This window comes from Canis lupus, chromosome 28 (genome assembly GCF_003254725.2).
Source record: "Canis lupus dingo isolate Sandy chromosome 28, ASM325472v2, whole genome shotgun sequence".
Classification (NCBI taxonomy): domain Eukaryota; kingdom Metazoa; phylum Chordata; class Mammalia; order Carnivora; family Canidae; genus Canis; species Canis lupus.
The window spans coordinates 35,191,671-35,215,369 of NC_064270.1; the positions used below are offsets into that span (position 1 = coordinate 35,191,671).

Consider the following 23,699-nt stretch of genomic DNA (forward strand, 5'->3'; position numbering starts at 1 on the left):
GCAGGGACGCGTGGACGGGCGCAACCCTGGCCCCTCAGGGGTCGGAGGTCTTAGAGGAGGGAGACCCACATACAAACCCACAGGCAATTTCCGGTGTCCTGGGATAATTCCCAGTTGCCCCTAACTGGCCCCTCGTGGGCAGCGCCCCCGCGCCCCCCAGAAGTGGGGACCCTAGCAGGTGCCCACGGCCAGACGCGCTGCAAACTGAGCCAGCGACGCCCCTCCCTGGGGCTTGAGGGTTGGGACCAAGAGGCGGAGGAGTTTCCAGGGGCTGACTCGGGGCCCTGAGGCTCGGAGCCGAACCCGCCCGGATTCCGGCAGGACTGAGGAGCGGACGAGCCACCGAGACGCCGAGGCCGTCCGAGGCTGTTTTCGCGAGCGCTCCCGAGGCTCGACTTCATTCCCACCCTGATTTCACGGGACACCCCGGTTTCCTTGTCACCACCCCGTGTTCACGCAGGTGTGGGCCGCGCTGCTGGCCCTCGCCCCCGGGGCGCTGGGACCAGGCCAGCGCGGCTCGGAAGCCCGTGGAGGGCAGCGAACCCACGGGCCGCTGGGGCGGGGACGGCGGGGGCGAGGGGCGCCAGGAACCCGCTGTGCGCCGGCCCCGCGTTAATCTCTCTCTCTCTCTCTCTCTCTCTCTCTCTCACACACACACACACACACACACACACACACACACACACACACACGGAGAAAGAGAGAAATAAAGTCACCGCGTTAAGAGGACCGAAGGCAAAGGAGCTCTCGGGCCCCGCCCGGTGTGAGGGTGGGCACCGCGCAGCGCACAGAGGGGAGCCAGGGGCTGGCTCCGGGTCGGCGGTGTAGACTCCAAAGCCTCGAGGCTTTCAGGAACCGGGTTTAGAGCTTGGCTCCGAAGAGGAGAGGCGGACGGGCTTCCGTGTCCCTGGGCCCCAGGGCCGCGCCCCCGAGCCTGGCGTTCGCCTGGTCCCCGCGGCCACACGCGAGCTGCTCAGGGCGAGGGCGGACACCGCGTCCTCGGGCTGCAGATGAGCCAAGGGAAGTGACGCAGGGTGGGCCGCACCGGGGACACGCGGCCTCGGGCTCCGGGCCCGACGCCCCCCCGGGCCCAACCCGGGTCCTCAGAGGCCGCCCGGTGCTGCCTCCCGGCATCCGTGGCTCCGCATCCGCCTCTCGCAGGTGAAATGCCCTTTGTGGGTACCCGCTTCCGAGCTCGGGCAGGAGTCACGCAGGTGGGGACAGCTACAGTGGCTACCATGTGCCGGTCACGTCTCTAAGGGGCCCACGTACATGAGCTGATTTGTCTCGCCAACTCCAGGAGCCAATTACCCTGATTACACTCACATTCAGATGACGAAGCTGAGGCCCGAGGGGTGACACGGCGAGGTGACACGGTGCGGGGGGACTGGAGTCCTGGCGGCCTGCTCGGGAGCCCGAGCTGCCACGGCTCCCCGGCTGTTAGGAGCAGCGTCCCCTTTCGCCCTCGGACGCGCCGGCCTGGGCCACAAGTCACGCGCTCACCGGAGCCATCAAGAGCCTGATGCGAATCAGGAGCGGAAAAGGCCTCCATTCTGCGCCTTCAGAAATCTCTCCATGCTCGTCTTTCTGAATAATTACTTTGTCGCTTCCAAGACCCTCCAAGACCTCGGTGGCTCTTGAGTTGTTCTAGCCTTTTTGCGCCTCTTTTGCACACTCCTACCCCGCCGCCTGGACACAGCGAATAGCTCCGCGTGGCCTCTAGATGGGTAAGAGCGTGACTGTCACCGACTTAGACATCCAGGCGGGGCCTTGCTGCCGGTGTGGCGCCAGACTATCTGCTCACCCGAGGCTGCCCGGGGGCGGCAGGGGCGGGTGGAGGGGCTGCGGCCCGGGGCCTGTGCCACCGCGTGCAGCGAGTGTGCGGCCCACTCCGCCTCTGCCCTCCCCTTAGTTCAGGCTGCAGCAGTTAAAGACCCTTTCGTAAGCCCTGAGGCAAAATCCCGTTTCCAGGGATGCGGAAACAGGCCAGGTCTGCCCCGGGGTGGACCCAGCTTAGGCCTTCCTGCGGTGGACGGAGTTCCAGAGCCTCCTTCGTTGACTCCTGACTCCTCGGGCCAGCCTCCCGCACCATCACCGCAGATCACGCCACTGCGGCACTTCATCCCCCTCCTGCCAACTCCGACGCTGGCCCCGGCGCCCCGACTTTATTCTGTCCCCCGCGTTCCTTCCCGTTTCCTTGGGCGCCCTGGCTCGTCCTGTGCACCCTGCCTGGCAAGTCCGTGTGTGGGTTCATTCCTCACAGATCCTTCCAAGGCCGGTCGTCTCACCACCGCTAAACGAGCTCTGCGTCCAAATACACAGATGACGTCTGGTGTTGTCTGGTACTTCTCAGCTAGTTTGTCCCCAGTCTCTGTGCAGGTGTCGCTGCTTCCCGGAGGAAAACATGTGGTCAGCTGGTCCTGGGCAACTGATCCAGATCAACAGTAATGGTGTCGCTCAGGATGGGGGTCAATCTTCAGCACCAGGGAAGAAAAAACAACCGATTCGTTTTTTTTTTTTAGGAGATCTGTATCAAGGGAATTCAGTGAATAGCCTGTAGCCTAGTTATGCCAAATTCATTTCCACATGGCTCATGAATCCTGAAAAGGGTAACAGGTTTGCTGCATTTGCGTATTTCAATTGTAAGTTGAGTTAAATGCACCAGCTGCAAGCATCATCTTTTTTTCCTTCTAAAATGATGAGTCAGAGTTAATCCACAGTTCTCTCTCCCCCAAGCACAGCAGAAAACAGTTATGTGCTATTGTCAGGAGACAAAAATAAACTGCCACCCCAACCCTCTGTCCCCGGCCCCCCCGCTCTAGTCCTCGCAGCACAGAGGGTGGCCGCCCGGAGAACGCAGGGATTCTTCTGCGCTGCTGGGGGTTGCTGGCGGCTTTTTAAAACCTTTGAGGTTACAAAGGCCGCTTTTTTTCTGCCTTCCTGGCAAGTTCACCAGACATCTGCCATCTGGACCCAAGAAGAGGCCTGGGGAATCCACGCGGGCTGATTCCGGGCCTAAGAGACGAGCAGCGGGACGGGAAGCGTGTCTCCTCAGAGCATGGTCTCTGGAAGGCCCCTGCAGGGACTGCTGTGGCCGACGGGCCTCTGACAAAAGCCAAGCTGTCTGAGGCTCTGAGGTCACCAATGAGAAGCCCGGGAAATGGGGGCGTGTGGCCGCTGTGGTCACAGGATGGAGGCTGCAGGGATGCCGGCCTGCCTGTGCCCCTGGGCCCACCCCCGTCGAGCTCACCAGTTCCCGTCGCTCCTAACCTTCAGATAAGACACGCGCACCCAACTGAGGCTGCCATACACACTCTACAGCTTTCCATCACATTCTCAGGCCACTATGCTCCTCTGGGCTGCTCCTTCTCAGACCGGTGTATTCAGCACACGGACGCACGGCCTCAGAATGCTTTGCTGGGGCGGGGAAGCCAGGGGCCAGGCAAGCTGGGCAGTAGGGTCGCTCCCCTTGGCTGTAACCTGCCCAGAGCCGGGCAGTAGGGCCGCTCCGCTTGGCTGTTATCCAGGTGACATGCTCATTTTCCCAGGCACCAAAATGCCAAGGTCTTCTTGGCCTACATTCTACTTGGGCTTCTTCTCCCACCTGTGTCTGAGCTCTTCCTCTTCTTAATCTGGAGGAGATTTTCCCGACGCACTGCGTCTCCTGAGCCCTCAGGGAAGCCGGTCTCCTGCCCAAGGACAGCCTCCCCCGGGGCCTCCAATCCCCGCTAGTTTACTGTGGCTCCCAGGGGCCCCACACTCCGGCCCAGCAGACGTGGCCTGGCAGGCGGCAGAGGGGGCAGGGGCGTGGACAGAACAGCAGTCTGCAAACCTGCTTCTGGAAGAACAGAGAGCTCCGAGGGAGGAAATGGCTGCAGGGAAGTAGATGGATTTCACAAGAGATAAGGACTCCTCTGGTCCCTCTCCCTCTTAGAGATCCCACTGCTCCTTTAGGGAAGAGAATCTTTGCTGAAAATTTAAGATTCCAAAAGTTTCCCCAAAGTAGTTCATTTTTCAAACTGCTTACTGGGAGAGTTTCCTCATAAAGCTCCGAGAAGCTCCAGGGAAGGAGGAAGCATTGGTGAAGAGCACAGCACGGTGCACCTGCCGTGACCTCCCGACAGGAAACTTCCTAATCCCGCTTCGCGCGCTCTCCACACAGCGCTGCCCCACTTACGAGGACAAGCTGTCATCTCCACTGTTAATTTTCCCTTGCACCTTTTCATTTCAAAGTTTGGCATCTTTGGAGGACCTTCCTCTTACTTACTCCCAATTCTACTAGTCATTTTCAGAAATATTTGAGAAAGGGTGACTCTAAAAGAACATACTTCTCAAGGGCTTGTGAATCCTACTGGCACCGCTGGACAAAATGACTGAAAAACACAGGAACAGAGAGAAAGCAGCGCAAGGAAGTAGAAATCGTTCAGTTTCCAAGCATGCTCTGTGCTCACGAGGCCTTGTGGCTGATGACTCTCTTGTGCACATTTGTCAAATAACACCCAGGCCGGTAGGTTGCCTTTCACCCTCTCTGATCAGTGTACTGAAGATGTCAACCACTGGCCTAAGGTGTGAAAAGAAATGAAGGAACTCCTTTGTGTTGAAGCATGACTGAGACTAAAATATCAATGAAGGGCAATCAACTTTAAATCAGGAGCCTTATGGGGACGTAAATACCCACTGGGGTTCAGTGAAACTAAGCTCAGGCTAGAGGACAAAGCGGCAGATCCTGCGGTCAACACTGCCTGGACGTGGGCCTTCGCCTGGGCGGCAGGTGGAAGGAGTGAAAGGCATCGGACCCGCCCCCTGCAGCTCTGGAGGTGAGGTGCTTGGGGGTGCGTGAGAAGCACCAGAGAAGGGATGGAGGGCACGGATGACTAGAACAGATGCTCAGGCCCCTGGGGCTCCAGTCTGTGTAAGGAGACACTGCAGCAGAGGGTCCAGCTTCTCATCTGCATGCACGACCTAACTTCTGTGACTCTGTTTCCTCATCTGTAAAATGGAGCAATTCAGAGCATTTAGCTCAGAGGGCTGCTGCAGCACTGAACCACTGCGTCTGCACAGGCCACAAGGACGCTACTGCTGTTCCCCCGGAGACGTATTTAAATGGACAAGAACAAGCAGAGCGTTTGCTGCTTTCAACCTTTCGTGGCCGGCTGATTGCTAACATTTTAAACTCCAGAGCCAGCATCCCCCCGCCCCCCCGCCCCGACATCATAGGCAGAACGGAAGCCGTTTGCCCGCCAGGTAGGAGAAGCCAACTGGGAATGTGGGAGGCTGAGGGGAGCTGGTCCCGGCTCCCCTTCCCAGGCTGACCATGTGGCGTGGCCGCCCTGCACACCGCAGAGGCCACCTGTCCCTGCTTTCTCGGCCTTTCCACAGCACTCTGCTGGTGTTCCACGGGGCAGTTGCGGTCCCAGGGAGGGCAGCACTGGAGCGGAGACAGCCAGCACCTCCTGGGTGACAGGGGGCTTTTGTCAAGGGCCTGCCAGAGGCGTCATTCCCCTCGGAGGGTGATGGCCAGCCCGTAGCTAGAGTCTCGGTCCTAGGCTCCGGAACCTCACCCTCCGTGGAAATGCTAGACCTTAACTGTGAAGGAAGGAACTTCCAGGGGAGCTCCCCTGGGTGATGGTGCGGTGCAGGACAGCTGGCTGACTCACGTCCCACCGGGAAGCCTGGAGGCCACCAGAAGTCCCCTGCCCTCTGCAGCAGGCGGCCTCTGATGCCACACTCAGACCCGCTGGGTCTCTCAGGCCCAGCCCCCCAGGCTCCAGGGTCCAATGACAGATAATTCTCCAGGGTTGGGGCAGATGATTCTAGAGGCTTTTTAAAAAAGTCCTTCTAAGACTGTTTCCCTCTAATGGGAAAAATGCTTCAGTATGAACCAAACCCCGACGCTTGCTTGCTCCGCCAAGCGCCACCTGCTCTTCACACTGGGCTGGGCAGGAGGCGAGGCGGCACGTCGGGGCCACGCGCTGGCCAACACACGAGCACAACGCTACCTGGTCTGTTCATGAAGTCGCAGTGGCCTAAGCCCGCGATGTCCACTCTCTTCATGAAGAGCACCATGCTGGTTAGGTTAGCTTCCTGCATTTCGGCTGGCTTTAGTGGCCGCATGTCTTTGGAGGCAAATTCCTCAGAGTACAGGCAGAAAAGTTTTCCTAGGAGAAACCAAGAAGAATGGTTTTAACGTCTCTAGGCTGCCTTCCCACAGGAATTGGCAGTGGTTTTCGTGACCGTGGTGCTACCTGAAGAAGATGAACCAAGAATCTGCTTGCGAATCTCTGCTTGGCTTTGGCTGATGGGCTGCGTGACAAGGGAGTTTGCTCTTATCCTAGGGTTGTACACCTTTAAATGGAAAGACAGGCTCTTTAGCATCAGATCACTCAAGATTTCACAGGCTCGATGGACCTGAGGGGACCGTGTGGGTCGGAGCACGTCACTTCTTGAAATGCTCTGCTATGGACTCATTCTCTCTGGACGACGCTTATTATTTCCCTTGCTGTGAGATAGAAACTGCTAGTGCCTTGATAAATGGATTTCAAGTTGTCTGCTTTCATTGGAGGTTCAATAAATATGGGACCTCTACACCTGTCCTGAAATGCTGGCAGTGTCATTTCTCAAAGCATGACACTGTGATGACGACAGATGGGCATACGCCACATATGCACCAGCATCATCATCTGCTGATGGGACTGTTCAAGGTTTTATTCAAATTGTGACCTCAGCGGTCTGACCTTGATAAGCTGAGCTTCTCCAGATATAATGGCTCAGACAAAGGCTGCATGTGGCACCAACAGTGATTTTTTTTTCTATTGAAAAAAAAAATTTCCTGTTGGTGGGGGAGAGGGGGTCGGGGGGAGTGCAAATAATATCCCTGGGTTTTCTGAATGGTAAGAATCCAAAGTGGCTCCAAGGGAACCTGCGGAATGGTTGGAATCACTCTGTAGCACTAAGACAGTAAGATACTAGGAGAGCCAGTTTCCTAAAGGAGAAAAGCTACGTGATCTCTAATAATGCGCGACGGGATCAATACTTGGGTAGGCTCTTTCAGTTCTTAAATGCTATGATTTCTTATGTTCCAGTGTCTTTGAGAGTTTGAGATATCCTACTTGCACTTTTCCTAATTTTATTTAAAGGCAGTTATAAAAAAATATTTTTAAAAGCTTAGGATAGAATTTTATCAGGTCAACATTAAAGCAGAAACTTGGTAAATTAAAGGCTGTGTACTGGAAACTAATTTCTGGCAAATCACCTCGGGGAAGATGCTAATGATGTTGATAAAGGGGCTACCAAAAATACTCAGTAGATGTACACAGGGAAAGACTGGTTCAGGAGTCAAATAACTTGCCTTGCTATTATTTAATAATTATTTATTTAATTATTATTTAATTGCTTATTATTTAGCTTACGAAAAACCACTGACAAGGAGAACCACCACCTTTATGCTTTAGCAGTTGTGTCTTTTCTCAAAAGGTTTTCCTGTGGCACCGCAATCAACTTAGTTTGGGGATTACCTGTGTGCTAATGAAAGGCAGGAATGGGTAAACAAGACTGGCAATACTTTCCCTTTGCACACATGAGCATATCAGAGACTCCCCAGACCACATGCGTCACCCTCACTTCCCAGTGGATACAACTGCAGGAACCCAAGGACAATTATCAGCAGATGGTTTACCTGCTTGATAATAATTACCTTTCTCCTCTCCACACCCACATCGATAACAAATCTGACCGTATTGCTCCAGATCAAAGACTCTCCAGAGCTAGCAGTTAACACCACTCTTCTCTGATAAACTTGGCATCTTTTTTCTGTTTCATCATTTGGCTTGAACAATGCACATTTCTCTTTTGGATACAAAGGAACCACCACCAGCTCTCCAAGATCTGGGTTTAAGTTCGATCCTTCCTGGCAGACGATTTCATAGGCTTTCTCAATATCCTAAAGTAAAAAATAACGTCATTCATGAGAATAAACATGTCACAAACAACTCTGCTACTTAAAAAAAAAAAAAAAAAAAAAAGTCTAATTAAATAAAACCGTCGGCAAAAGCTGCAGAATGTATACATGGAAAGAAATACCTGTGTTGTTGTCTATGTGAATCATTATGTGAAAAGAAGATGTAACTGGATGAGAACATTTCTCTGGGGAAGTTAAATATAATTTATAAACAATTTCATTGGGGATCCCTGGGTGGCGCAGTGGTTTAGCGCCTGCCTTTGGCCCAGGGCGCGATCCTGGAGACCCAGGATCGAGTCCCACGTCAGGCTCCCGGTGCATGGAGCCTGCTTCTCCCTCTGCCTGTGTCTCTGCCTCTCTCTCTCTGTGACTATCATAAATAAATAAAAATTAAAAAAAAAATAAATAGAAAATAAACAATTTCATTGATTTCAGTCCAAAATGGCTTTCCTCTTATGAAATGTACTACCTGAAATGCCTTTATGCGTTTATCCTATTTTCCTAGCTTGATGCAATTTCTCATATCCATTAACAATGATGGGTAAACAATTATTTTCACATCAGTGATAATGCATCACTATGCTTTAATGGTGGCAGAGCTAAGAATTATTACGCAATCTCTGGATTTCCAATAAAAGCACACAGACACACACATTCTATAACCAGGGTCTCTGGGTCACCCTCAAAGTTGTTTTTACCCATTTTCACTTTAAGACAGCATAAATGCAATGCAGGCAGGAAATATTCACTGCTAAATTACACATTTTGGTGTGATTCAGGCATTTAGAAATATCCTTTTAAACTGTTTCCCTGCCAAATGTATTGGAAAAAAAAAGAAAGTTATTTCTCCTAAAACTACATATAAGTAGTATGCCTCAGAAGGCAAGGCATTTTAGATAGTATTTTTCTATTTTTCAAATGCAACCATTTTTTTTAGGACCTCATATAAAAAAAGATATCATTTAATTCTTAAACGTTTTTGGGGGATCCCTGGGTGGCTCAGCGGTTTCGCGCCTGCCTTTGGCCCCGGGGCGCGATCCTGGAGTCCCGGGATCGGGTCCCGCGTCGGGCTCCCTGCATGGAGCCTGCTTCTCCCTCTGCCTGTGTCTCTGCCTCTCTCTCTCTCTCTCTATCATCAATAAATAAAAATAAATCTTTAAAAAAAAATTCTTAAACGTTTTTGTTTCTAAAATTTTCTACTTTCTTAAGGGCCCAACTACCAAATGGAAGAAGCCACATTTCATTCATTAGATTTCACTAAAAATCTAGAAAAAGAGATGACTTTCCTTGACCGTTTGAGTTTTTAGCTCATTTTCCAGTGCCCTCGCTCTCTCTCTTTTCTTCTTTTGCAGAAGAGGCTTAACACAAGGGTTTTGTAGGACAGATCTGCCTGGAAAGATGGCATCACGGGTCTCGAAGATCTGGGGTGAGCTGTTTGAAAATTATTCCTGAGCTGCTGGGAGGCACAGAAAGCAGGGCAGAGGCTTCCATGTGAGCAGGTGTCCAGTTACCTTCTCCCATGTACACGTCCCCCTCCTGCACAGAGGTGGCTTCCTAGGGGCAGATGTCCACCAAGCAAAGTCTGTTGATCATAATGAATGAAAACTTGCCAATGGGGATAATCAGAACAAACTTAGAATTCTGATCATGCCATCATTCTGTGTGAGGAGAGCCTGTTGGAAATTACAGGGAGGGGGGCAGGACTGTGGGTTGGGTGTCCCTGCAGTGGGCCCCACTTGGCCCACCAGGATCTCCCCCGATCCTCCCGGACAGATGACCCCTTTGAGCAGGTTGCCACAGGTGCTGCTGGAGTTGGAAACGGAAACTGATTCCAGCAGCCTGCTTGTGAGCAATTAGTTTTCAAAATAAGCCTTCAAACTGCAGTGAAACATGTGTCTTATTCTCCTAGAATACAGTTTAAAAGGTAATTTGGGACACTTATTTTTTATTTGCTCCTGGTTGCTAAAACTTCTTGGTTGTCGATGGGTTCCAAGGTTGATTTTGTCCCTAATGGACAAAGAAAAAGGCATCAAAGAAATCTCCAAAAGGAAAAAAGCAGAGCAAAATATAAACTGATGCCGTATGTAGTTTAGAGGCCCCAGGCTCAGCTGACACAGGGCTTTGTGGCCATAACCGTCAGAATGTGAGAGAAAACTGCTTGGCACACCCATCCAATGCTTCAAACTGTTGGTTCATTTCCTCTTTAGTGTGTACAGTGCATTTACCTCCACGGGGCTTTCCTACAATCCCTGGAAAGCCAAGGAAGGCAGACACACACTGGAGGGCGACCCCAGCCCCCGCAAGCCCCAACACAAGAGCATTCCCCTTCAACCTGACAGTGGCTTTGGTGGACAGTTTGGAGGAAGCACAATAATTGGGCTGATGGGACCGTAAATCTCAAATTCATCCTCTACTTAACATATTTGACTTTTCCAGGCTAAGAGACAGTTGCTATAAACCCTGAGGGCTCAAAGTCTCGGCTGAGTGTTAAGACGCAGGGCAGCATGTGGCCATGGGGATGAATTCATAGCAGGTGAGGCACTAGGCCAGCGGTCACAGCAAATGTGAGGCACCCAATGCTCACCAACCCTAAAGGTTTGAGAGTATCTCTATATTTATATTTCTACAATAATAAATGTAGCCCTTAAAATACAAAGTGACAATTAGTACGTTCCTGCTAATGTACGTAACTCCTTGTGTTATCATAACACATTTCACAGCTATGGCAGATTTTTAATTTTTACATAAGAATCAAGAAAGCTTCTAATTGTATGGGAGGAATGATCAATAGCTATTAATACGGATTTCAGAGGAAGGCAAATTTTTCAAAGAGACAAACTGTAAGACCACAGGAAAGAAGTTATCTTTTTTTTTTTTCTGAGAGAGAACGTGCGCACGAGTTGGGGTGGGAGGTGGTGGGGAGAGGGAGGATGTTAAGCAGACTCCAAACTCAGCCTGGGGGCTGACATCCCGAGCCTGAGATCAAGACCTGAGCGGAAATCAAGAGTCAGACACTAAACAGACCGAGCCATCCAGGCGCCCCAGGAGAGGAATATCTTAATGGTAATGCTGATGTAAGTGGTAAAGGAAAGAGGAAAAGTCCGTTGGGAGATGAAGTGTGTGCAGCTTGTTAGGGGGACAGTGGGGAGAAGCAGACTCCAGCTGTGGAGTTCAGAGCCCAACTGGGAGGGGAAAGCTGGTCCGGCAAAGGTCTGCTGAAGCCAGCAGGCTGCTGCTGACCCAGGCCTCTGCCCTGAGCCTGTGGACACGGGGAGCCTCCCTCGGGATCCCAGGCCCAACTCAGACGGGCTGCACCTGCCCGACATAGTGGCTTCTCTCTCAGGGCTAGGAATTGCAAATCTGGCTGGCAGCCTTCATCATACTATCATGGGCTAGATCTTCAGACGCTACCAGACTATGGTTTCTTAACAGGAAATGTCCTTCTGGTCTCACTTCATGGAAGAGCATATGCCTTCCTAAGCCCTGGGGTCTTACGGTTTGACTACCAGCCTGGGTGAGAATGCATCTCCTAGAGTCTGACATTCAAAAGTCACCGTGTCATTAATTATAGCTTATATTAAACTTATAAGAATCAAATGCCTTTTTTAGGACCATCCACTATCCCTAATTCTGTCAAGAACTTTATTTTTTAAAGTCTATTGGGGGGGGGTCTGGGGGCTCAGTTGGTTAAGTCTGACTCTTGGTTTCTATTTTTTTTTTTTTAAGATTTATTTATTTATTCAGAGGGAGAGAGAGAGAAAGGGGCAGAGATACAGGCAGAGGGAGAAGCAGGCTCCATGCAGGAAGCCCGATGCGGGACACGATCCCAGGTCTCCATGATCAGGCCCTAGGCTGCAGGTGGTGCTAAACCGCTGAGCCACCCAGGCTGCCCATGACTCTTGGTTTCAGCTCAGGTCATGATCCTGGGGTCCTGGGACTGAGCCCCATGTTGGGCTCCACGCTCAGGGAGGAGCCTGCTTCTCTCTCTCCCTCTGCTCCACTGCCCTCCACTACCTCCCGCAGCTGGTGCTTTCTCTCTCTCAAACAAATAATAAATATTTTCAAAAAAGCGGGGGGAGTCAGATACTTAACCAGTTGAGCCACCTGAGCGCCCCTGAAGTAAATAAAATCTTTAAAAAAAAATTCCACTTTAGGGCAGCCCGGGTGACCCAGCGGTTTAGCAACTGCCTTTGGACTCAGGACTTTCTTGAATATTCATCTTGAATCATGCAGGATTAGGAAATGATAATAGAATAAATCACTGAAATAGGCAGAAGATCTATTGAAGAGCCTGTATCATCTATACATGAAAAATTGATAAATACGCCATGGTTATTATACATTTGAGATTCTAAATCACTTTCTTTGTGGAAGCAGGTAAAATCTGTCTGAAGTTCCTGACAGATGGGAGGGTCAGCCATCCTTTATGCTTTGAATGTAAAACAGAATAAATACTTCTGTAAGTATTTCTGAAAGCATGTGAATCCTTAAGACAAGCATCTGATGGAGAGCTGAGAGCTGCTGGCTCAGCCAGTATCAAATAATTTCCTTTTTGCTTTCTGCTTAATCACTGGAATCACCACATATTTGGGTCATGGTCTACTAAAAAGTAGTACTTTCATTGAATAAAATGATGGGTAGGGAGAAAAAGACCAGGAAATCAGTCTCTAAGAAGAAAGGTGTAATTCTTGAGATTCTGGAGGCTTCTAGATTCAGCCAACAGAGTATGGAGAGGAAGTAGGGCTGGTGTACAGCTGCAATTAAAAATAAAAACAAAATCCAATGCAATCCAAAAGGCATTTTGACCACGGAGAAGCAGTAACAGACGCTCAGTTATACATTTTGAATTGTTCTTTTGAAAACACATTTTCTAGAATCCAAGTCAGAGTTTTCTCTTTCATCTTTTTAGAAAAGAAGCCCCAGGGCTGGAAGGTAGCCTTCTGGGTATTCTATTTTTTTTTCTGCCTCAAAACCCACTGCCTATTGCAGGAACAAATTCTATTTTTCTGCCTCAAAACCCACTGCCTATTGCAGGAACATCCGTGGGAATCCTTTTTGTTCCTAAGTGCTCAGGGCACAGTCCTCATCTGCAAGCAGACGCTCCTGGTCAGACGGGAGTCAGTGTGCATCTTCTCTCCAAGACAACATAAGCACGCAGGAGCAGCACCGGCTCTGGATCTGGGGCAGCCCGAGACTCGGCCTGAGAGCTCTGGAGACCACTGTTGGCGGAGTCCCGAGGCCTTCCCCGTCCTCTGCTCTCACAGTTTGTGATTTCAGAAGCCCTCCTGTGTCCTTGCTCAGAACACGTTTTATTTACCCTCCTGCATGTCTTCTCGAGTATTTAAAAAAGAGGGTGTGTTGGAACCAAATATTTAAACAGCAAGTCAGCAATCTGAAACCTGGATGTTAATGATTAAAAGCTTCCCAACAAGGTTAAAAGGTTCCCCCTGAAGAACTCTATTACTCTGTTAGGTCAGAATATTACTTACTTACTTGTTCACAGGCCAGAAAGACAACAATGTCACCCTTCTCACCAGACTGGTGAATTTCAAAGATAAGGCGTAAAATAGACTCAAGGGACTCCTTCTGAGCCCCACTCAGGTACACAACCTCCACAGGGTGCTGCTTTTTCACTTCTATGAGAGGCACATTTCCATAATAAGAACTAAGTTTGCTGATCAAGTGAGGTGAGGAGTTAATTATGAGCTTCAGTTCTGGTCTTGCCAGTAAAACATCCTTAAGAAGTCCAAGTAACACATCGGTGGCAATGCTTCTTTCATGTATGTCATCTAAGATGATGACCCCATAGTTGCCCAAAAAAGGACTGGACATCATCTCTCTCTGCAGCATGTCATCAGTACAATACCTACAAAGAAGCAGTAGTAAAGTTAGAGGCGCTCAGGAGAAACCAGAGGCTTCAAACACCACCACAAATGCCCTGGCTACACCCTCTCTCTAACCGAGGAGTTAGTTTGACATCGTCATCGTCACACGTTACTATTGATTCTGGTCTAAAAACAAATTATTTATATCTATGCTACTTCCTTCACATTAGAAATTAAATCTATTCCCTTCTCAGCAAGACTCATCTAAGCACTGATCTTATAGGGAGAAATGTTCTCCTACAAGGAGGGAGTGTGTTATGTAAATATATCAGGGCTTAATTAAAAAGAGGAAGATGTGACTTATTTAAAACTCTGCTAGACTCAGCAAGGCCTGGGCCTTCCAGATGATTATGTCACGCTAAGGGAATACTAAAGCTCAATCCTAAAACTATACAAACCTTCAGTTTTCTCCATAACACAGAGATCTACTTCCTACCTTTGTGTTAATAAGATCATGTGTACAGTGCTTTTAAAAGTGCTGCTCCTGATAACTATAAAAAAAAATAGACATATTGTTAAGGTTTCAGGAAATGTAGTTTATATTTCAAATTCCTAAAACAGAATTTTTGAAAGCTAAAAATAAAATATAGGATAGCTTTAATAATATTTTCTGAAATTAAATATATTGAATTTGACCTGGAATGAAAATTTGAGTAATTCTTTTAAGAGAGTCCATATTTGAAATTTATGTGTCACTTCTCCAAGTATGGATATCTGGTTCAGAAAGACTATTTTAGGTATAAATTTAGGTATCCACGGTTTCAAAAAAGGCCACAAAACAGCTTACAGAAGAACTACGTTATTACATATAACATCCCCCCAAAATGGTAGCAGGCATAAAGATTATATTTACTAAGTGTCTATTATGTGCCTAACAGATTAGATACTAAGGGGTTACAAAAGAAAATGAAAAAGACAATACCAAGTATAGAACCTTCCATAGTCAATAGGTAACTTTTAATCCTCTCATTTAAATAGCTAGTCAATCTGAGCTTTTTAAAAAAATCATGGTTAGCACAGATCTCTAAGAAAATGAAATCTGGTTCCGATTTACCTTAATAATGAAAGTTTCATTAACACGTACAGGGTGCTCATGCATCAGACCCACGGATTAGCTTATTTTGCCCAAACAACCACCCTGTGAGCAGAGTAAGCACCCCGTCTTCTGGATGGGGAAGCCTGAGCATGGGGAGATCAGATGGCTTGTGCAGGGCTCAGGGGAGCAAATGGTGGGGACACTCCTTTTCTAGCCACATTGCCACATTTTCTAGCCTCCTTTTCTAGCAACGTTTCTAGGTAACGTTGCCACATTACCTCCTCTTCAGGGCACAGGAAACCAGGAGAGAGATGGGGAACTGCTTTCTTTGATCTTAGGGGGCTTTTCACTAGTTTGGATCTCTTTGCTGTGACTCAAACTCTGTTAGCAACAGGTCAGAGTATCTGCTGACTCTCCACTGGCTGGGGGGATGGGACAGTGGAGAAGAGAGAACAGTATCCCAGCAACGAGATTAATGGCAAAGTGCAGATAAAAAAGGCCATGTGAGGGCCAGGCCCCTGAGCAAAGGCAGCAGGAAGTAGGACCTGCAGGGGCCAGGGCAGGCCACTACATCCCACCACCTCCAGGGAGTACCTGCACTTCAGCAGCCCCCACAGCTGAAAGCTACTGGCCATATTGAGAGAATCCTACATGCAGATAAAACTAAAAAGGAATGTCAACATAAATTGTAGTCCTTCCTTTGACTGTCACAAGTGAATGCTTGGTGGGGAGGGGTTGCCATAAGATAATCACATGGAAGCCAACTCCCAACAGGAGATATGTCTTCGACCTATTCTGACATTATTAGACTTCTCCACAATTATTTATCTCTGTGGATTTCTAAAAAGAAATTAAACATGCACTTGATCTATATTAACAATACTGTAATATTTCATTTTAAAAGTGACTACATCCAAGAATTCCTGCCAAAAGTTTTCCAAAGTCCAGATGGCATTAAAGATGTAAAAATATAAAAAAAAAAAAGATGTAAAAATATCTATATTAACTTTAGAATATAGTCAGAGCTGTCCTTTAATTAATATCATGGCCACTTGAAAGGCCACTTCAAAATCTAAGGGATAAAGAATGAATCTGTCAAGCTTAAAGATCCTTCTTCACTCCTTCCGGGTCATATGTCCTGCTTTCTCCAACTCAGGGAGGTTTTTACCTATTTCATCTGTATCATCCATAGATTATTTGATTATACATACATACTAATTTGATGATGTGGGGACACCGTGGCTATAAGAGCAGAAGGTTCTATCTTCAAGAAGTTGATGTCATATCACTGTTGATGGAAAGATTCCCTAGGGTTTAACATTAGCCTGAAGACCTGTGTCTTCTATTTTTGAAGATAAACATTTGAGGGAAAGCAGCTTAGTACAAACCAAATGAGTCTCATGGCCTTTCTGAATCAGAGAAGTCTCCAGACTTTTCCACTAGAGGCTCCAGTCTCTCTACCTAGCTAGGAGAGGGTACTATTCCTTCCTTCCGCTAGCAAATTTACTGCATGTTCCCTATGAAACAAGCAGGTCAGACACTGGGGATATAAGGATGTAAGAACCAGCACCGCTGTACCACTATACCATACCATACCACACTGCACTACACCATATATACCACCCCTAGACTAGAGCAGAGCTTCCCCAGTGGTGTGCCACACAAAGGAGTTACAGATGCGATATACTGTTCCCAAGAAACTTGTCTCCTCAGCCCCTGGGAGTGGTTAGGTAGTGCCTGGGGCAGATGAAGCCCTTGGGATGGCCAAGCAGCTTTGACCATTTCCTTGAGGTGCTGCTGGATATTCCTACTTTCTGTGTGGCCCATGATATAAAACTTCTTGAGAAACGCTGCCCCAGAGCCCTGCTTTTTTCCAATTATCTTTTTTCTTTTCTCTTTTCCTCTGTGTGTGAAGCTCTTAGAACCCTCTGCGCAATGGAAATCTCACAGTGAAGCTAAAAACAGAGATTAAAAGTTGCCCTGCTCCCTCTACTTGTGGTAGCTAGTGAGAAGGATCCTTGGAACCCGTAAGGCTCTGAAAAGTACAGTTAGAAAAACACTGATCTAACCTGCTATGATGAAGACTGGTATCAAGTTTTATAGAGGTCCAGCAGAGTATTTTGTAACTCGCAGTACAGGAGCGTGAGGGAAGCCTTCCTGGAGCAAGTGGCCTTGCATGGGGTCTTGCAGGCCTAGAAGGCATTAGTTATGCCCAGAAGAGGCATGGTCATTCCACACAGAGGGCACGTGGGCACAAACAGAACCACAGGTATGGGTTGACATGGCTGCCACACAGATAACCTATATGGACCCATCATGAGGAGGAATTTGAGAAGCACAAGCTTGATGGTCTTTGGGTCCAACCCAACAAGTCATGACTTTTCCCTGAGGATTATGGGGAGTTATGGAAGAAGTTTAGACACGAAGTCCCTGATGATGCCAGAGCAGGAAAACAACCAGTGCATGGCTGGCTGGTGACAGACTGACCAGTTACTATGACACATGACAGACGTTTATAATGTAGAACATAAGAATACGCTCTCCGAGGGTTGCAGAGCGTCATCAGACCCAGTAGACCCAGCCCCCCCACACCCACCTCAGGATGGTTTCGCTGCTGCAGCAGTTTTCAAAGGGGATCATGTAGCCAACTTCATGCCCAATGTTCACATCCATCTCATCTGCCACCCGGAGGGCGAGCTGCACGGCGGTGGGCTTGTGGACCTGTGTGCATACCACACCCCCATGCTGGTAGTGGATGGAGAGGCAATACTCGGCACACCATTGAGGAACCTGTCACAGGGAAAAATGAGATAGGATCAGCTTCCTCTGGGAGAACTACCAAACAACAAGGGTTCGTCTTGTAAATAATTCCTTCTTTCACGAATGAGTCACCAGTGGGCTGCATGCACTACATCTTACTCAGTGAAAGTCTGAACAATGTGCATTTTTGCATAGGGTCATTCCTATTAAAAAGTTTGGAACAAATTGGGGTTAGCGAGGATTGCGAAAGTTTGACTTCTTCCAGACTGAAAAAAAAAAAAAAGTAGATAAAAATAAGCAAAATTAAAAAAAAAATTCTTAACCTCAGCTGTGTTTCTGAAAAGACTAATGCATTTACAGACTGTTAGCTTCTTCCTGGTTACAAGAAAGCTCCATCAAAAATATGGTTTTTGGTTACACTATATGTTAAGTAAGTTGAATTTAAATAAAATCTAAAAAAAAATGGATTCTCGTATCTACTACTGTGTTTTAAGCAATATAAATATGAAATGACATTTCAACGAAAAATAGTGACTCCAAATTAAAGCATGCACAGTTAAACCTAAATGATCATAACAAAATAACCAGACAGGCGGACTCAACATTTCCCTGGTAATAGAAGATAAAATACACAGGCATTTATTATCTAAATACAATGTAAAATAAATCCACTGAGCTCGTCAATCAATCCATCCAGATTTGGAAAGATTGTAAGTCTGCTGTTAAGTCATTTATATTAAAGATCCTTTTACTGAATATGTATTATAGAGCAATTTATCAGGTTCGTTTGTGCTAGAATGAGTACACTGGAAAGTACATGTTTCATCTGCATGCTATAACCTCAGGTACTGTCAGTAAGCCATGCTTTGTTACCTGGGTCTTTAAAATAAATCATTCCAAAGTGTCTTTAAATAGATCTAAGGTACTTAAAGGTTTTAACATGTTTAATTACTTTGAGATTTGCTATTTAGTAGACCCAGCAAAGAATTCTTAGATTTTAATCCTCACTATAATTTGAAAAATAAACACAACCAAAAATCCTAAGTAACTTCAAAATGAAAAACTGCTGTAGAACACTAATCCCTAATAATAAATAGCATAAATGTAGTTCCTCCATTTTAAGACAGGTGTCAGCCTTGTCAACAGGTTGGAAACTAATCAACAATTTATTCAGCACCCACTGTGTTCTGTGAAAGATGAAGGTTTGAGGTACGGTACCCAGGAAATGTGGAATCAGGGCATACTAGGTAACTACAAAGCATTCCAGGGACCAAAGTCCAGACTTCCAAGCCTGGTTTGCTACTAGCTTGTTATTTGGTTGGTTTGTTTAGTAATATCTATACCTAGTGTGGGGCTCGAACTCAAGACTCTGAGATCAAGAGTCACATGTCCTTATTTTTTTTTTTTTAAGATTTTATCTATTCTTGAGAGACAGAGAGAGAGACAGAGAGACAGAGAGGCAGAGACACTGGCAGAGGGAGAAACAGGCTCCATACAGGGAGCCCGACGTGGGACTTGATCCTGGGACTCCAGGATCATGCCCTGGGCCGAATGCAGGTGCTAAACCACTGAGCCACCCAGGCTGCCTGAGAGTCACATGTTCTGATTGAGCCAGCCAAGTGTCCCAACTAGTTTGTTATTTGTAAATCACAATTTCTCTAAGCTTCAGTTTCTTCTCCGTAAAATGGGTTGAATGAATGAGTTACCCTTCAGTTTTAAGCTCCTGGAACACCTGTTCCACATGGTTTAGTGTGACTCCCTAGGCACGAGATCCCATAGGGCACTCCCAGCGACCACACATGGATCACCCTTCCTGCAGCTGCTGATCTGTTCCCAGTGTCCACCTGCCCTGCTAGACTATAAGCTCTGGGAGACCAGGGATCTGTCTATCTTGGTCACCAAATAGTCTCAAGTAATTTTTAAAAAACATTTTATTTATTTATGCATGAGACACCCACACACAGAGAGACAGAGAGAGAGAGAGAGAGAGAGAGAGAGGCAGAGATACAGGCAGAGGGAGAAGCAGGCTTCATGTGAGGAGCCCGATGCAGGACTCAGTCCTAGGACTTCAGGATCACACCCTGTGCCGAAGGTAGATGCTCAACCACTGAGCCACCCAGGCATCCCTCAAGTAATTTTATTCAATAAACAGTTGATGAACACATTCCTTAGATTTCCCAAAAATACTTTAAAAGCCCACCATTCTGTATACGTTACTGTGAATTGCTTCACCATCACCACATCACCCGAAATTTCCTGTCTCCCTCATTTTCTAAGTCATTTGTTCATTCTTGCCAAAGCCTTCCTTTCTAACCTGATTCCCTTCATATCAGGGTCCATTCTCTAGGCGTCCAAGACTGCAAACATCATTTCTGTGAAAACCATTTGTTTTCATTTTTGTCTCCCCACTAGATTGGAGAGTCCTTAAGCTGGACACGTGTGGCTCATATTTTCCCCAAAACTTCACAGAGGAACAAATAGGAATGATAAATATTTGGATGGATGGAAGGTTAAGGATATCACAAAAAAAAAAAGAAGGAAAGGGAAGGGCTTGGACTCAGAGAAAAGTAATAAAAGCAAGGGACATTCACTGCAAAGGAAGCATGAGTAGTACTCACCAGCAGAATAACTACACACAAGAAGAAACATATTCTAAGACTTTCTAACTACAGATAGTAGGGTGATGGTATCACCAACAAGAATAGAAAAGTGGAAAGTAAAATAAAATAAAATGAAGGAAGGAAGCTAAACAGCAGGTGTTTCTGTGGGGGAGGGAGGAACTGGGAGGAGAGGGAGATGACCTTTGGGAGCCAGGAAGGTGTGGGGTCAGTGGTGTTAAGGGACCATACCCAAGTGTAGCTAATCTGAGAGCAAATGACAAACAAGCCGGGAGCGCTGAGGGGCTGGAGCTCAAGGTTCAGGCACACGAGTCACAGGATTTCAGAGCTGGAGGGGGAACTCTGGAAGGCACATCGGCCACACTCTCACTTTCCACATGAGCGAAGTCTTAGAAGGGTGCCTTGCCCAAGTCCTACTGCCAGCGTGCAGCCCAGCCAGGCTGGTCCAAATCCTCCCATTTCTCGTCTCGTGTCACTTCCACCACACGGCAGGTGCTTCCAAGCATCTTTATACAAAGGTGGCAACCAAAGCCCTGAGATTCTTAGCCATCAACATTTTTAATCACTCTTTCCGGCCTAAGGGCAGTGGCAGGCAACACTATAAAGACAGGCACTGTTGCACAACAGGTAGAACTGGGCTGAAGTCACACCACCCAGCTTCACTAAAACACCTGGGTACACTCGGTATGGTTATTATTCTAAGATCCAGGAGAGATGCTTTCAAAGTCTGGCGTTATGCGTGATTCAGACAATTATGGGCCACGTTCCCAAGCTACTGATGGGGATTTTTGACTGCATTTCTTTTATTTCTATCTACTCATATAAACAAATGCTGCAAGATTATATATTACGGTGCACTTATAATGGTATAAACATCATACAGGTCTGGCAGTGCAATAAATGTAACAATCCAACAGTCTTCATTGTCCTTTTTTGCTCCCCTCACACACTCGAGCAAATTATTCACCTACGAAGCAGAGGAATTCGGAAACGGGATCAGCTCTTCTAAATGATATCAGTTAAAATAACCAGTAAAAGACTGACCACGTGCATCGGGTGCTTGATGTAGGGATGTTTGCTGACACAGCCAAACTGTAAGTTGAGCACAAGTAGTCACGCCTAATGGCAGAGAGCCCACAAGTGTGGCCCTGACTGCGCACGACACACGGCCCATGTGAACAGTTACACATGGATAGTGGCAGTGAGTGACACACACGCCATGATACCAACTCATTCGCCCTACTTGGTACAATGTCTCTGGCTTTTATGCACCTTCTCAATCACTCGACACCAGCTAAGGCCCATTGTCAAGCTGGACACCTTAGGAAACTCAAAGTATCAGCTGAAAAAAAGTTATGATTCAGCAACTGCTAGAAATGTGGGTGTTTCATCATTTCCAGGGACACCAGGATTCCAGCTTCCCGGGCACACCTGCATTCTCTGTGCCAACAGTAGACACCGTGTTCTCATTACGTTCTCCTCTGGTCGGGGCTTCTTCTTTACCCCCACATCCCTTACCCTCTCACCAAGGAATCACACCTGCCCCTACTCGAGAGTTCACTCCTCCCTCCATGGCTTCTCTGGGGAAGATGCCCTGCCCCGGGCGTCCAGAACCCCGTGCAGGTTGGCTCCCCAAGAACCTGGAGATCGTAATACCTGCACCTTTCTCTCAAGCACTTGGTTTTACTCTTTCCAGACAGAAACACTGGGTTCTAGGCCGCTTGGTGCCTTACGTAACACTGCAGAACGTGGCAACAGTTGTACAATCTGGAGAACAAAACAGGAAACTGCTCTTTTAACGCATGAAAAAAAAATGAACCTGTTTACACATTTTCATGGGAGTCTGGGCAATTAGACAACACCCAAATTTATATATTTGGTTTAGAAACTCTCCCTACTAGAAATCACGACTGCAAATATTTTCCTTTTGAACTTACCTCACAATTGTTTTATATTCCCTCAACCCATTTTTTTTTTTTTAAGATTTTATTTATCTGAGAAAAGAGCAAGCGCGAGGGGCAGGGGAGAGGGAGAAGCAGACTCCCGGCTGAGCAGGGAGCCCGCTGCGGGGGCTCGATCCCAGGATCCTAGGATCATGACCTGAGCCGGAGGCAGACACTTCACCGACTGAGCCACTCAGGGGCTCCTCCCTCAGCCCATTTTTTAAATGCCATTTCCTGGACGTGTGATGTGCCAAGTGTGTTAAAGCCTGAAGCACGCCTCAGCTCTGTCCCAGCGCCCAGCTCAGCTGTCCCCGGGGCGGGCGAGGTGGGCAATCCGTGTCACAGTGCACGGCGAGAGCACGCGTCCCCGGGCTCGTACCTCCCGCCCATCAGCCGATGAGAGCAGGTAAGAGGAGTCCCCTGAGTAACCAGAACCTAATCTACATCGAGGCTTCGCCAACATAAATCGGCAGCCGGAGTTCTCCCGGTTGTACACACCCAAAGTGAAGCAGAGGCGCTCCGATCTCCAGGCAACGGGCCCAGAGGCCGGCAGCTGGGCCCGGGAGTGCTGGGGTGCAGGGACGTCGGGGGGCCCGATCCAGGGGAGCAGCAGTGGCGGGATCCGCACTCGGGTCCCCGCCGGCCACCGTGGCGAGAGGACAGCCACGGAGTTACACCGCGAGGACTTCCTGTCCTTCCTGTCCGCCCCCCCCCCCGCTGCCAGAGATGCTCTCCGTTCACCGAACAGATACGTGCACACATGAAGTGAGACAGAGTCAGGTGTGAGACACAAGGCTACTCCTGTTAACACATCCTACCTGCAAAGGTCCCCAAACCCTCATTTTCCATCGCTTGTCTGTCCGTGACAGCCTGGTTCCTCTTCTGCTTCCTAGGACCATCGAGGCTGCGCCCAGTGCCAAGGCTCTGCTCGCTCGCCCTTATTTCAGGACCAGAGGCACGGGATCCAAAAGTGGAAAGGAACCGTAAGGACCATGGACTCACCCAAAGGTAAGAACCCCGGCAAAAACATCACTGCAGAGCGCCTGTGCCTGAGCACACTCCCAAGGCTCCCACGGTGAGCCACGACGCCGGGATACATTACTGAGCACTCGGTCCCCTTCTGAATTAAGTATCCCATGTCCCTGGATATCATAATTTGTACATATGTTGACACTGAGTGAACACAGGTGGACTCTACCAGCAGAAAACAGTGGACAAGTTTACTCAATAGGGTGGAGATGTTCTATACCATGTAGAGTCTGAATTTAGGTTAAATCTCAGGTACATTGCACTTACCCACCTCACTAACCCATCCATCCGTTTCCTGGGAAATTTCAGGACAAAAGCTAAAGAAGGAGAAGCAAAAAAATAGATAGTTCTAAAGATATTCCATTCTCTTTCAGGCTTTTTTTTTTTTTTTTTTTTTTAATAAAGCTGCCCCTGAAAAAGGCAATAGGAAAAGGCTCTATAAATGTATGAAAGGTTGTCCTGTTTTCCCGA

At 47.9% G+C, this 23,699-nt stretch overlaps 1 protein-coding gene across 2 annotated transcripts in view; it reads right to left on the minus strand.

Annotated features, from left to right (window-relative positions):
* Positions 1-23,699, minus strand: part of DHX32 (DEAH-box helicase 32 (putative)) — a 57,318-nt gene that overhangs the window by 8,205 nt on the left and 25,414 nt on the right. For both annotated transcript variants that reach the window (XM_049103574.1, XM_025467596.3), the window contains exons 3-7: positions 17,475-17,668; positions 13,451-13,823; positions 7,694-7,939; positions 6,246-6,345; positions 6,000-6,158 (exon numbers count right to left, since the gene is read on the minus strand). In XM_049103574.1, coding sequence (XP_048959531.1) covers positions 6,000-6,158; positions 6,246-6,345; positions 7,694-7,939; positions 13,451-13,823; positions 17,475-17,668 — 1,072 coding nt within the window. The remainder of the gene's footprint in view (positions 1-5,999; positions 6,159-6,245; positions 6,346-7,693; positions 7,940-13,450; positions 13,824-17,474; positions 17,669-23,699) is intronic.